Below are 14,776 nucleotides of genomic sequence, written 5' to 3'. Positions count from 1 at the left end.
CATTGCAAGCTCATGGGCTCTTCCGAATCACTTGTATACAAGTTTTGAAGCTCTGCAAGGCCCACTCCAAGTACGAGTTAGCCGAGTTATTCATCGACAAGTAAAAAAGTGGCACAAAGCCCATTGCAAAATCCAGGGCCCATTACGAAGCTCGACACATTCGGGTGCCCATTTCAAATCAGGGGACACTCTACTAAAATCGGGTGTTCACCAAAATATGTTTTCTCGACGAGTTCAAAATACATACCCGTTGAGTAAAAAAAATTGGTATAAAACCAAAAATCTCAAAAGATGAACTACAGTGGTTTGATCCCTTCACAGGGTATGTAGGCAGTCTAGCGACCCACTAGATGCAACCGCAACTCCAAACAGAATCCCTGACTCCACCAGTCAAATTCAGCCAGTCCCAAATGAATCACTGATTCCAGTCAAATTCTCTCAGCACCAGAAAATCAAATCATTCCCAAATCACACAAAATTCAAAGGCTCTAAACCTTTCAAATCTCTCAAACACAAATCCAAAATAAATGGGTCATCTACTCATTTAAATCCCAAATGCCGGAACTACATGTGGTTTGATCCCGCAAATGGTATGTAGGCAATCTAGAACCAAATCTATCTAGATGCAACCGCGTCCTAAACACAAAATCGAATCCCTGGTCCACTTGAACCAAATTCGTCCCAAACACTACTCTAATTCCAAAATCAAAAGCCTCCAATGAGTCATCCACTCATTGGAACTCTTGAACTACGAGTGGCTTGATCCCTCTCCAAGGGTACGTAGGCAACCCATTCAAATATCCGGGTGCAGCCGCAAAAACAAACAAACACACATCCCATCAATTGGTTTTTTCATAAATGGAATCAAAGGGTGTTTCCCTGTAACAATGGATTGTAATTAAGAGACACATTCTGTCTTGAATGGGTCGAACCCGAAATAATAAAAACTCTATTCACTAAATGAATACGAGTGAAATTATGTTGGGTGACATTTACGCTCACTGTGTGCAGATTTTCTCTCAACAAGTCTTTAGTAGACAGATCATCATATCATGACTAGGATGACATATCCTGTCGTGATAAAGCCAATATGTGTCTAAATCCAAGATATTTTCTCTCGTAGCTTTATTGGATTTAATAGCTCGGATAGGGACATAGAGTCCACTAGAGAGACATATAAACTTCTCTAAGATGCGCCTTTGTTTGCAATCTTTAGAGGTGTTGCAAAGGAACCCATTTCCGTTCTCTACATACATTTTCGCATGGAATCTGTTGGCTATTCATAGGTGCGATTTGCGCTAGAAGCGTAGAGAGTTTATGTGATAGTAATCAAGGTGTTATTTGGCCAGGGGAACTTGGGCTATTCCATGTCCTTGAATTAATACTGATGACTCAGCCATCGTAGTCGCAAAAGTAATATGCTCAGAATCAAAATGGAGTCATAATGAAAAGAACTTAAAATTTTATTCATAAGCCAACGGAGTTACATCATTGTCTCTTTGACCAAAGAAAATCTAATCTAAAATGCTAGCTAATGCAAAACAATGATAGTCGTCTAACTTCTTTAGGTAATTCCAAATTAAATGTGACCAGGTGAGTAGAGAGATGTCGGTGGAGTAAGGCTCGCTTAAGTATCACTAATCTCATAACCTTCATAGACATCACACTTACTTTGGGTGAGCCTTCTTTGAAGAAAGATGAAACTATTGGCATCTACTACAAAAATAATATGGCAATTGCCTATTACATCTCTTGGAAAAATAAAGACTTAAACAGAATTAGCGATCTATTAATTCCAGCCAGATTTGTAGTCTTCAACCTTTCACTCTAGATCATCTTCTTGATCATCTTGGTCCACATAGTGAGTTTCTCTTGCTTCACAATATGCTTTGTAGGCGGTGATAATTTCTTCATGAGCTCCACAAATGTGTACCCAATGACCGGATACTCCACATTGAGAATATACATCTCTTTACTCAGACTTCATTGATTGAGGCTCTTTTAAAGTGTCATTTAGATGGCTGTTAGTATTGGTGGCACCACTAACATGGCCAGAGGCGTTGTCTCCCTCTCTCTTTCCACGTTGACTTCTTCGGTTCCGTGTTCGCCTATTTTGGCGGTTACCTTCCCAAGTAGAGCGATTATATGGACCAAAATGTCGAGAAGTATCCCCAAGATTAGGGTTTCGCTCTTGGTGCCCTTTCTTAGGGGCGCGACTATAATTGGATTCCGGAATATGCTCTGTTTCCACGGATCTCGAATTATAGTTCTTCACAAGGATGTTGTCTTGCTTTTCAGCGACATTCATATCTCCAATGAGCTCATAAAACCTTATGATTCATTCTGCAGTAACATCAATTCGATAGTTCTTAGCAACCATCAATGCAGAGACGGGAAAGGTAGAGAGAGTCTTCTCAATCAACATCGCATCTGTGATCTCTTTACCACATAATTCCATTATATTTAATGCGAAGTGCTTCTGAGTTGTAGTCAAGAATTGACTTGAAATCACAAAAGCGGATGCTATGCCATCTTACTTATAGGTCAGGAAGCAGGGAGTCACAGACGTTGCCAAATCTTTCTTCTAGTGAGACCCACAGCCTTCTGGGGTCTTCTTCATACATACACTCGTACTGGAGCGAATCATCCATATGATGAGTCATTAGAATGATGGCTTTCGCCTTATTTGCCTCTATGGCTGCTTTATTTGCATCCAAAGCTTAAGCTTGCTCAACAGTTAACGCGTCCTGGCTAGGCTCGAGAATCGTATCCAGGATTCCATTTGCCTTGAGATGCTGGCGGACATCACGAACCCACCCGTGATATCCAGAGCCAGTTGTTCCCAATGGAGCAAAATCCAATTTGTTCAGGTTACTCATCTTGAAAGAAAACAAGAAAAATGGTTAGTTTCGGAGCGGAAAAAGCTATCACGAAAACATATAAAATTTATTAGCGCAATCGCTTCCAAGAAATTAGGAATTTTTTAGTATATTCGCTTCCAACAAATTCGATTCCAAGAGGGGTTGGATTAGATTGAAACAATGACGTAAGTGGTCGATCATAAATTCTCTACAAACTCTAAGTTTGGAGATCTCAAAAGCTCCAAGCTTGGAGTGAGCACGAACCCCCATAGTTCTGCTTAATTAGGTCTCCCCTATGATGAAGAAAGCGTGGTAGAAGAAGGGAGTTTGCAAGTCCCTGAGAAAAAGAAAAGAAATTGAATAAAAACTAAAAAACGGAAACTTTTAGTAAATAATACCTAAAATAGGCCGCCAGAAAATTTGACAAGAAAAAGTAGCAGGAAAGTGGCCGGAAAAGTTGTAGAAAGTTGACCGGAAACGGTCAACTGGAGTTGACTAGCGTTGACTGGTGCTGACGTGGCAGTGGGGTCCAGTGATTACGTGGCAGTGGGGCTGGCTGCTGACGTGGCTTACGTTAGTGGGCCGCAGCTTAGGCTAGGCTTGAGCTGCCTTTTTTTTTTTTTTTTTTCTTCTTCTTCTTCTTCTTCTTCTATTTTCTGTCGGTTTTCTGCAAGAAAATTTAGTTGCCGGTTCAGTAACTTTTAGACTTGTTTTTGTGATATTTCTTCCTATTCCTGAATCTTCAGATTGAGGGTGTTAATGCTCAAAGTCCGGCGGTAGCCGATTCTTCGTTTAACGCGGGTCCGGTGGGCGGACCGCTACTCCTAGGATTTGATGACTTCCGCTTGCTGTACACGAGAGACAGGGCGTCAGAGGGAGACCGCGTTGGGCGGCCTTCACTTCTCTGATGCCTAAGTCAGTCACTGTATATAGGCAGCATAGCGATAGATGAGTAATAAATGCGTAATTAATGAGGAGAGAGGAGAGAACCTTTTATAGGTAGGGAGAAGGTTGATCTTCTTCTTGTTTTCGATGTGGGACTGATGTGCTTCGACACCCAGCGTCTGGAGCTTCTGATGCCAACTTGGTGAGGCGCGTGGCGGCGCGTTAGCTGCGAACTGGGGGCGATCCCTGGCTCGGGCGGTAGCCCGCCTGGCTGTGTCGCCGCAGGTCGCCCACTTGGTGAGATTCGATACCCCTGGCGGTATAATGGGCGTGGCTCATTATAGCTAATTATGCTTGCAAACGCACATGTAGGTACAGAGGGGCTTCTACTGACAAAATTTTGTGGAAATTGGAGATCCGAAAGATGGTGAACTGGTGGAATATTTGTTGCGGGTTGTATGGAGCTTCCGGTGGCCGGTTCTGGTGGTTCTGCTGCCGATTCTGGATTCCTGAGGTCGAGGCTTCAAGTTATGTGGAGGAGGCAGAAAAGGGTTCAAGGTTTTATATTCGGATTTAAGGTTTTAGCTTCTTGAATCAGGGTTTGGCTATTTGTTTCAAGGTTAGAGGTTTGTGTTGATAAAGTGTTCAAAGAAAACTGAAATTGAGAGAGAATTGAGTCATGCTTTCATTGATAATATGGGCCTCTTTATATAGAGGATTACAAAACATAGAATCAAATTTGTACAAGGAAAGATAATCGTATAATTAATCGGATATTTATGAATATCTCCGAGAACATCTCTAATTCTAAATCCTATTACAACTAGGTCAAGTAACCTATAATTTGAGCCAGACACATATTCTAGATTTTCTTGAACGTAAAACTAAAAAGTGAAAATGGAAGAAATCTCCGTTCGAATAAGGCTTAGTTTGGGAATGCTTTTAGAACTGCTTTTGAGCCCAAAAGCACTTCTGAAATTTTTTTTAGCTGTTTGGTAAACCTTCCAAAGACTGCTTTTGGTCGGAAGCGATTCTCAAAATAGTGGAAATAGAGAAGCTACTTTGAGGAGCTTTGGAAATCTGCTTCTGTAGGAATCAACCCAAGAACGCGGAGAATTAATGAAATTTAATGAACTCCCAAAATTGTCCTCATGCTTTTATGAGTTTTACACCACCATTCCTTCTGTTATGTCGAACTCAATGCATTCTTCCTTCGCCAACATCTTTTCCTTCTCTCTGTGACTGTCTCACCGATTCTTCTCTCCCCTTAGCAATTCTCCGACCAAGAACACGACAACCCGAGGAAAGTTCCCTCGTTGTTCATCATCTCCACAACTTTACCCATTCCAATTCTTTCAAATTGGTCCATCCATTCAACGGATTAAGCTTGACCAGGTGCAACTGTGTTCAGAACGTCGGAGAAGAGGCAAGAGACTCCAGAACTATTGCCGAAAATCATAACAGCGGCGGTATCCGAAACCTCCCAAAAATAACATTCGTTCAAAAGTCAATCAAAAACAGAAACTAATTACATCAAGACGTAGAGCACGACGAGAGGACCCATTTCCATACCTCTTGGATCGTCGGAAAATGCATCGGAACCGCCGGAAGACTCGAAGCTTTCCAGCTTCGATTATCTCTCCTCGCTCCATGCATGGACGATCCATGACCACAGGTGGAACCATGATGACAAGACGCGTCGAACGTGACCGGTATGCCGTCGGACAAGGGAGTTCCGGTCGGGTCATAGTCGCCGAGTCGCCAAAATGGGTCGAGCGTTCTAAAACCTTCTCGACAGTTCTGGGTCGTCAAATACGATCTAGGCCTTATATAGTCTCCTTTGAATGATTTTCAACTGCTCAGATCAAGCGGTGCTAATTTCAATGGTTCAGATCTCATCAAGACATTTTCTTTTTATCTAAAATGAATTTCCATATTTCCCAAACCTTGAAAATTCATAATAAATAGTTTGGGTGTCCGAAAAATTCCTTGAAAATTTTCACGTACTCATCGTGTCGTGTATTTTATTATCACACTCTTAAATCAAGAATTTCACCTTATGAAAAATCTCAATAATTATTCCTGAGGTCCTTAATAATTACCGACATCGTAAAATTTCACCTTACTAATTTTATGAGGTGATGTTAAGATTTTAGATTTTCGTATATGACTCTTTGATTGTATTATCTTGCAATTGTGAGATCTCAAATTTTCAACTTATCAATGTATCAAATCTTTCACTTCTTCCCTTCTTCCCTTGGGATGTGAAGAATTTGCATTACAGTTGATATAAGATGTACTTTTCTTTACCAGGCAGAGTATCAAGTGGAACAACCTTGATCAAATTTATTGATATAACTGTGCTTTTCACTAATTTGTAGGATTGTATTGGCCCTATTGATGGTGTTCATGTTCAAGCTCAATATTTCCATGTGATCAAATGTCATACATTAGAAGAAAATGGATACCCAATAGTAAAACATAATATGTTTTATTCGGTTCAAGCAAGGGTACAAGGATAATTCATGAATTTTTTTTTTTGGTATGGTTACATAATCAAAAAATAAAATTATGTATTTTAGTAGTATATCTTAACATGTATAATCATTTTGGTAATTATACCCATCCAAAACACTTTTATCTTGCAACTTACCAAACACCTAGAAATTTCTTTTCATTCTCACAACACTTTTAAAAACAGTTTACTAAACACCTCAGCTGCTTCTTTTCACAGCAATTTCAGAAGTGCTTCTTTTCACAGCAATCTCAAACTAAGCCTAAGCTTCGGAGACACAACCTCTAATTTCCCCCACGTGCCCCGCACATGCCATATCACCCGCGCAGCCTATATATAGAACCTCTCCCTCGAAATCAAACCAGAAAAATAAATTTCAAGACAAGAAAATCAATAAAAATCATCATCTTCCCCAAAACCCCAAACACCCATAACTCAACAAACACAGAAATTCAAATCAAATCTGCAACCACAATGGGACATGGTATTATTCAACAACCTCCAACACTTTTTTTTTGTCGCTTTTCACCTCTTCCCCTTTCAAAATTACCGTCGCTAATCATATCTTTCATTCTTTCAGGTGAGAAATCCCACCGACCCAGTAAAAAGCACAAATCGTCGGCCAAGGTTTGCTTCATATAGTAACCACGATCTTCCGATTACTTTTACCGCGATGAGATGTAGTTTTCTTCATACCAAGCCTTTTGTGCAGGAAAGCATCCCCGTGGAGGACTACGAAGCCTACGTCGGCGGCGAAGAACTCGACGATGACGTTCGCGGCGACGGTATGAGTTTTTATTGGTTTGAGTTTGTGATAGGGTTTTGCAAAATTAGGGTTTCAATCAATGTGGCTGAAATTGTGAATGATGCTTTTGATTGAAGGTGAAGTTAAAAAGAGGGATTTTACTAAGCTGGAATTGAAACCTGACCACATGAATCGGCCTTTGTGGGCCTGCGCCGATGGTAGAATATTTCTCGAGACGTTCTCAGCTTTGTACAAGCAAGCCTATGATTTTCTCATCGCCATTGCTGAACCGGTTTGCAGGTAGCTAGTTTTTCGAGTGTAAATGCAATAATGTAGTTGAAATTTTTGAGTGTGTGATGAATTGGAGTTTGGTTGTAGGCCGGAGTCGATGCACGAGTACAACTTGACCCCGCATTCCTTGTATGCGGCCGTGTCTGTTGGTCTTGAAACCCAAACTATCATTTCGGTTTTGGATAAGCTGTCAAAGACCAAGCTCCCCAAAGAAATGATTGATTTCATACACGGTTCTACGGCTAATTACGGCAAAGTGAAGCTTGTGCTGAAGAAGAATCGGTATTATGTTGAATCCCCATTCCCAGAGGTAAGCCTTTTACCGTTTTCAGTTGTCGGTTATGGATACAGATATCTTGGATTACTAAATTGTTGTTGGATGGTTTTCAGGTATTGAAGAAATTGCTCAGGGATGACGTTATATCCAAATCAAGGATTATTCCTGAGGTCTGCCCCTTGGTTCAACTCAGAATGTGTAGTTATCATTGTGTGTTAGTACTGTTTTTCATGAAAAGAATTTTATTGGGAGTTTAGGCATGTTGTATTGTATCCCATCGAAGCTGCATGCTTCTTGTTCTTACTTCATGGTTGGTGAGGTTCCATTTTTGTTCCCTACGTCATGTATCCATAAGATCTGTAGAGTGCATGAATTATTAACAATGTGTTGTTCCCCCCAAGTATATACCAGTATATGTAATTTGTTTGCTTGTACATCTTTAAACTTCTTCATTCTATTTTAATTCAGATAACTATTTATTAAATTTATATCTCTAGGTTTCCTCCACATGGACACATGTTTTGACATTCATGAGTTCTTTTATAGGGTGCTAATGGAAATGGTGGATTTACAATTAGCAAAACCTTGGGCGAAATTGCAGCCGATTCCAGTGGTTTGCTAAATGAAGCAGAATTGGCAGCTGCGGCTGAAGAAAAAGAAACTCACGCATTTGAAATTGATCCTTCACAGGTAGCTTGTTATTAACATGGAAGCCTGTTTTCCCATTATTAGCTTATGTATCCCTGGAGCATGCGTTTCCTCACACTATCACAGATTCACAGTATAGATCTTCCACACCCCCCTCCCACCCCCCCCCCCCCCCCCCCCCAAATATTTTTTTTTTTTTTTTTTCTGTCTTCCTGAAATCTGAAGCTCTTGATTATGCATACTCTGTGATCCTATGGGATAATAAATCATTTTTCTTCTTCTTTTGTTTACATGAAGCTTTTCATATCAGAAAGTTCTTAATTTGCATATTATTTCTATTGTTTGTCAGGTTGAGAAAGTAAAAGAACGTTGTTTGCCAAACGCTTTGAACTATCCCATGTTGGAGGAGTATGACTTCAGAAATGATACGGTGAGTTACCTTTACCCTAAAATCATTAATCAGTATATAAAGCAATCATCATCTAGGAGTTGCTTTCTTTTTCCTTTTCACTCTAATCATAGTATTGTTCTTTTGTCACTTCAGGTTAACCCTGATCTTGATATGGAACTCAAGCCTCAAGCGCAACCACGACCATATCAAGAGAAGAGCTTGAGTAAAATGTTTGGAAATGGTATGGTTTACTTGTAAACTTGTCATACATGATTAATCACTGAAATTTCTAAACTCTTTCAAATTGAGCGTTCAAATTTTGGTGGGGATTTGTGGAACGATTACATTATGAATAACTTTGTTCCATTTTGAAGACTTTATCTTTATTTTTATTCTAAGAACTGTGCATAACCAGTATGAAGTTCTACCATAAGTTCCTAAGTAGTTAAAGTAACTTTTCTGTGCTTTTCGTTGCTTTATTTTCCCAAAGCTTTTGGCTTTAATTGGATTTTTTTTTTCAACTTTATAATTTGATAATGCAGGGAGAGCACGATCTGGCATTATTGTGTTACCTTGTGGTGCTGGAAAATCTCTAGTTGGTGTTTCTGCAGCCTCCCGAATAAAAAAGAGCTGCCTTTGTCTAGCAACAAATGCTGTTTCTGTTGATCAATGGGCTTTTCAGTTTAAATTGTGGTCAACCATTCGAGATGAACACATTTGTCGTTTCACATCTGATAGCAAAGAAAGATTCCGTGGAAATGCTGGGGTGGTTGTGACAACATATAACATGGTTGCGTTTGGTGGCAAGAGGTCCGAAGAATCTGAAAAGATTATTGAAGAAATAAGAAATAGAGAATGGGGATTGCTTCTCATGGATGAGGTAATTATATGATTTTATGAACTGGATTCTTTACTGTAAGATTATGTACATCTCATATGCTGAATGCATCACAGGATACTGATCAAGTTCTCCTTTTTATTAGGTGCACGTTGTTCCTGCTCAGATGTTTCGAAAGGTTATCGCCATTACCAAATCACACTGCAAGCTTGGACTGACTGGTGAGTCTGATAATATAGGCTTTGAGTCATTGCCTACATTTAGCCTTGATCTTTTAGTGTTTCTAAGTCCTAAATTATTGATCAATACACTTGCAGCCACGCTTGTGAGAGAGGATGAGAGGATCACAGATCTGAATTTCCTTATTGGTCCCAAATTGTATGAAGCAAACTGGCTGGATTTGGTAAAAGGTGGATTTATTGCAAATGTACAGTGTGCTGAAGTATGGTGTCCAATGACGAAGGAGTTCTTTGCAGAATATTTGAAGAAAGAGAACTCCAAGAAAAAGCAGGTTTGTCCATTCTGAAAATGTACTCATCTTGATGTATGAGCATATTATCTCCAAGGATGGTTTTATGTCCGTATGAGTGAAGAGCTGTGTGCATGCTTATGTGACTCCTTCATTTAATTTTCGGTTAATAGGAAACTGAGTTCATTAAGTGAAAAAAGAATTTCATGTGAGAGAAAATCCAAAGGTGTTGCCTTCCTTCTTTTAACAAATTTTCCGCCGTTTTGGTATGGTGCAACCATTTGACCCTTTTTATAGGCTTTGAAATTGAAAGTTACCTAACGTGGGTCTTCACTCTTATAGCAAGTCAGACTTCAAATTCAAATCAGATCCTTATTGGCAAAATAAAAGAGTTACAGTAGTCCACTATCCATTTTAATAAATTTCAAGAAAGGAATTGATTGATGAGGAGAAGTGGACCCATTCACCCTAAAACAACTTTGGTGAGGACTTGAACTCACAGCTCCTCACTTATAAGGAGAATAATTATAGCTTACTACCTTATGGTTTGGGGTGTTTTCCCCTGTGCACCCCGTGGGTCAAAACATTTGTATACTTGAGGACGTTTTGTTGCTGTTGCATAATGCTTTTATCTTCCTTTTCTTAACTACTATCTATGTAGATAACATCTGTATGTTTAACCTGTGTGCACTTTCCTAATTTTCCTTCTCAAAGATTTAAAGTCCTCTTTCTTTTTCAGGCACTTTATGTGATGAATCCGAATAAGTTTAGGGCTTGTGAGTTTCTTATACGGTTTCATGAACAGCAACGTGGTGATAAAATTATCGTCTTTGCTGACAATCTCTTTGCTCTCACGGAGTATGCAATGAAACTTCGGAAACCGATGATCTATGGAGCTACCAGGTTGTTCATGGACATAGTTCATATCGGTGAAGAGCTTTTGCTTCTGCTGTGTTAATCTAATGCCCATTGGTTTTGTAATTTCAGCCATGTTGAGAGGACAAAGATCTTAGAAGCCTTCAAAACAAGTCGGGACGTAAATACTGTATTCTTGTCAAAGGTACTTAGTTGATGTGGTCATCCTTGTCTTTTCTTTTTTATCTTTGATAATATCTGGATATCCTCCAAACTTTAAATTGTTGCACATGATTTGAAATCTTTGAAATGACTTAGTCTACTTTTGATAACTGGAATTAATCATATATTGTTGATATCATTGACAAATGGAAACTTTATGCTCTTATATTATGAAATTATTATGCGAGGCTGAAGACCTAATCTCATAATGTATGATTCATGGCTTCATACTATGTTAATTTCAGGTGGGAGATAATTCTATTGACATTCCTGAGGCAAATGTGATAATTCAGATATCATCACATGCTGGTTCAAGACGTCAAGAAGCACAGCGTCTTGGTCGTATTCTGAGGGCCAAGGTTTGTTTTCATGCTGATATTCATATGGATGTAGTCCTTGCTTCCTTCTGATATTGGGATTATGATGGAATCAATTACAATTTTTATTGGCCAATATTGCTATTAGCATGTCATATTCTTAGTGCAGGCATGTATTCATGTTCATTTTTGAAATATGTATCATAGCTTTCTTTTGATATTGGGTGGATCTGGAATGTGTTATAAAAATGGGTGGTGTCTATTGCAGGTTTTGTACTCTAGGATTTCCGCAGTTAATATGACGTACACCTGGCGTAGCTTCTAGTGAATGACCTGACATTGATTTTTTCTTTATTAATGCTTTGTGAAATGAGATTAATGTATTGGGTATAATTATTAGATGTTGTACTCTCATGTGTTGTTAACATTTTGATTGGATCAACAGGGTAAACTTCGGGATCGGATGGCAGGAGGCAAAGAGGAGTATAATGCATTCTTTTATTCTCTCGTGTCAACTGATACACAGGTATGCATTTATTCTCTTAGTTTCATTAGGAACTTTTTAATTTTGATATTGATTCAGTCATCCATCTGAATACAGGAGATGTACTATTCAACTAAACGACAACAGTTTTTGATTGATCAAGGGTATAGTTTTAAGGTACATCAGTTTGCTTTTTTTTTCCGCTCTAAGTTTTGTTTGGTGTGCCTTCAAAGCACTATACCTGTCTCTGATATCTACAGTTGTCTAATTGCTACCAATAAACCTCTATTGACAGGTTATTACAAGCTTGCCTCCACCTGATTCAGGAGCTGATTTGAGCTACCACCGTCTTGATGAGCAACTGCACCTACTCACAAAGGTCTCTGTCTTTCCCTCTTAAGTTTTTCACTTAAAGCTGATTCTTTTTCAGCAATGCTAGTAAACTTATCTTCAATGTCTCTGGGGGATTGTTTCTTTAAAAGCCGTTTTTGTAGTGGTGTTTTTTTTTTTTGGATTGAAATTGCACACCCCCTCCTCCCCAGTGAATCCTCTTCACTGTTCCAAACAGGTCTTAAGTTTTTAATGCATTGAAAAGGCGACTTTCTTCTTCCATATTTGTTACACTCACTTTACTCTCCTTGTATATCCACATTCGTTCACTCTTCCTTTTCCAGAAATGGGGCGAGGGAAGTCAGTAAATAATTTTCCAATAGAGACATCTAAGAATAGAAGTGAAAGCAGTCTTGGATTTCTTTCCTATCAGAGGCCATGGTGTCAAAATCGTGCAGGAAAATTGGCATTATCTATGAGGAAGTCATTTTTTAGATTTTGTGACTTGTTTAATGCTTTCAGGTGTTGACTGCTGGTGACGATGCTGTTGGCTTAGAGCAACTAGACGAAGATGTGGATGACATTGCCCTTCATAAATCACGTCGTTTCTCTGGATCCATGAGTGCGATGTCGGGTGCCAATGGGATGGTTTACATGGAATATAGGTATGCTTATCCAATTTTTTCTACCTCTTGTTGCTTTACTTGTAGAGGACATAAAGGAAGTATATTTTATCTTTATTGTTTCTCTGTTATCCTAAATCATCTCCTACTTTGCAGTACTGGGAAAAACAAAAATGGCAAAGGACAGATGAAGAGTAAGCCCAAGGATCCGGCCAAGAGACATCATTTGTTTAAAAAGCGCTTTGCCTGAGCACATACAGGATGAAGAAATTAACGATTTTGAAACTTTGAGGTTGATGTTTCGGCTTACTTTAAAAATGAGCAAGCGCGCTGTATATTTCTCAGACAACCCAGTTCCTTATCCAAAAACATTTGCAGCTTTCAAATATCAAAAGTGTTGCTGTACTTGTATATTCTTTGAAGATGTGAATTCCCCATGGTTCAGATCTTTCAAATTCTGCAGTAATGGTTCTGAGATAGTTAATTGACGAAGAAAACTCAAGCGAGTGATGGTGTTCCTGGTCTGTGGCTTAAATGTGGAAGTTTCCACCGAGTAGGATTATCATGCTTGAACAACACGATTACGAAATTTGCATCCCATTTAAGTGTTTGCTGCGTACAAAAGGGCAGTGGCAAACTGGCAACAGTTATTTGGAAGCTGGGGTTAGATGCTGTCTTCTGAATTGGAGCCGACGTCTCAATTTTCTTGTTGTCTTTTTTTATTTGATGACAGAAAGTAAATACAAAACAAAGAAAATCCTCTAACAACACCATTTCCCAGCTCATCTAAATAGAATGCTGGGCACACGGAAAAAGTTAAACAAGAAAATCAAATTCTAGGTTATGATGATATAAGCTAAATATAAAATTAGCTTCTCCAAATACATGTCCAAATACTACAGTCCGTAAATTTTGTACAATCTGTTGAATAATAAAGGAATATTATCTTGAGCTTGAGTTGCCATGGCACGGTAGCCCTTCCCATAGTACAATCAATTAACGTTTTTTTTTTTTTGGTTACAAAGGAGGCCTAAAATCCATCAAAGTTTAGTTTAACAAAATTTTCCGAAGGAGGGTACCACTTGATATAGTAATCCTTGGAAATCCTCTGAGTATAGCTACTGTGATTTTTTTAAGAGTAAAGACGATTCAGATTTTAAGCCTCAAACAAGTTGATAGCAGGGCTTGAATTTAGATTCTGAAAAACTGCTCTATTTCTGGTCTTCCAAATAGACCAAATAATATATATAGCTCTACTAAGAAGATCAACAGCATTCTGATTCTTACTAATGAACTGCAACCAAGAAATAATGTTACCGTTCCAATTAGTGGGATCTAAATCTATATCATGAGTCCAGATTTGTTTAGCATACTGACACAAGCGGAATAGATGGTCTATAGATTCAGTTTCATTATTATTACAAAGAGGGCAACTTAGAGAAATGTTATGATTAAAGAAAGCAAGTCTGTCTCTAGTCTTTGATCTATTTCGAATAAGTAACCAAGCAAAAATCTTAATTTTAGGAGGAATGTTTAAATTCCAGACTTTGTTCATTAGTTCAGAGTTAATATGAGCAATATATAGTTTGATCAAATTATAAAGCTGAAGCAAATTTAATGGTAAACATACCATTCGCACAAGGACCCAAACAAACTCATCCTCGGTAGGGCTTATAGATAAAGGAATGGCTATAATCTTATCGACAATATCTGGAGGTAACAAGCTTAATAAAGCTTGTTTTATTCCAGGTAGAGTTTTGAATAAAGTCAGCCACTTTCAAAGATCAAACTTGAGTTACACGATCGTAGAAATCGAATATTTTTATGGAATTTGAATGTGTCCATGATTCCAAACTTGGTGTCATCCTTGCTTGCCTTTTGTTCAGAACCTGAAAAGTAAACGTTAATGAACAACTAATTACAACCGAGAAACCGAAAAGTATATATTTAAGATTGGGCTTCAAGACTTCCGAGTGTAGGATTGTGCATGGGTTTTGGTTTCGTGATCCCAATCTGTGATTCTTG

General features: G+C 38.7%; 1 protein-coding gene across 2 annotated transcripts; it reads left to right on the top strand.

Moving 5' to 3' along the window:
• Positions 1–6,618: 6,618 nt before the first annotated feature.
• Positions 6,619–13,430, top strand: LOC112179320 (general transcription and DNA repair factor IIH helicase subunit XPB1). 2 transcript variants are annotated; one of them, XM_024317708.2, is made up of 20 exons: positions 6,619–6,745; positions 6,842–6,888; positions 6,974–7,046; positions 7,144–7,306; positions 7,385–7,607; positions 7,688–7,744; positions 8,121–8,264; positions 8,572–8,652; positions 8,767–8,854; positions 9,156–9,493; positions 9,597–9,672; positions 9,769–9,962; positions 10,660–10,823; positions 10,908–10,980; positions 11,243–11,356; positions 11,760–11,840; positions 11,916–11,975; positions 12,094–12,177; positions 12,651–12,793; positions 12,908–13,430. In XM_024317708.2, exons 1-20 carry the CDS (start codon positions 6,736–6,738, stop codon positions 12,999–13,001), a joined length of 2,307 nt encoding a protein of 768 aa, XP_024173476.1. In that variant the 5' UTR covers positions 6,619–6,735; the 3' UTR covers positions 13,002–13,430. The 2 variants fall into 2 exon arrangements, with proteins under 2 accessions (XP_024173476.1, XP_040367597.1); XM_040511663.1 differs by lacking the exons at positions 11,760–11,840; positions 11,916–11,975; positions 12,094–12,177; positions 12,651–12,793; positions 12,908–13,430 and adding an exon at positions 11,583–11,735.
• Positions 13,431–14,776: the final 1,346 nt, after the last annotated feature.

Source organism: Rosa chinensis, chromosome 7 (genome assembly GCF_002994745.2).
Source record: "Rosa chinensis cultivar Old Blush chromosome 7, RchiOBHm-V2, whole genome shotgun sequence".
Lineage (NCBI taxonomy): Eukaryota > Viridiplantae > Streptophyta > Magnoliopsida > Rosales > Rosaceae > Rosa > Rosa chinensis.
The sequence above is the reverse complement of the archived record's forward strand: the minus strand, read 5'-3'. Positions and strand labels throughout refer to the sequence as shown.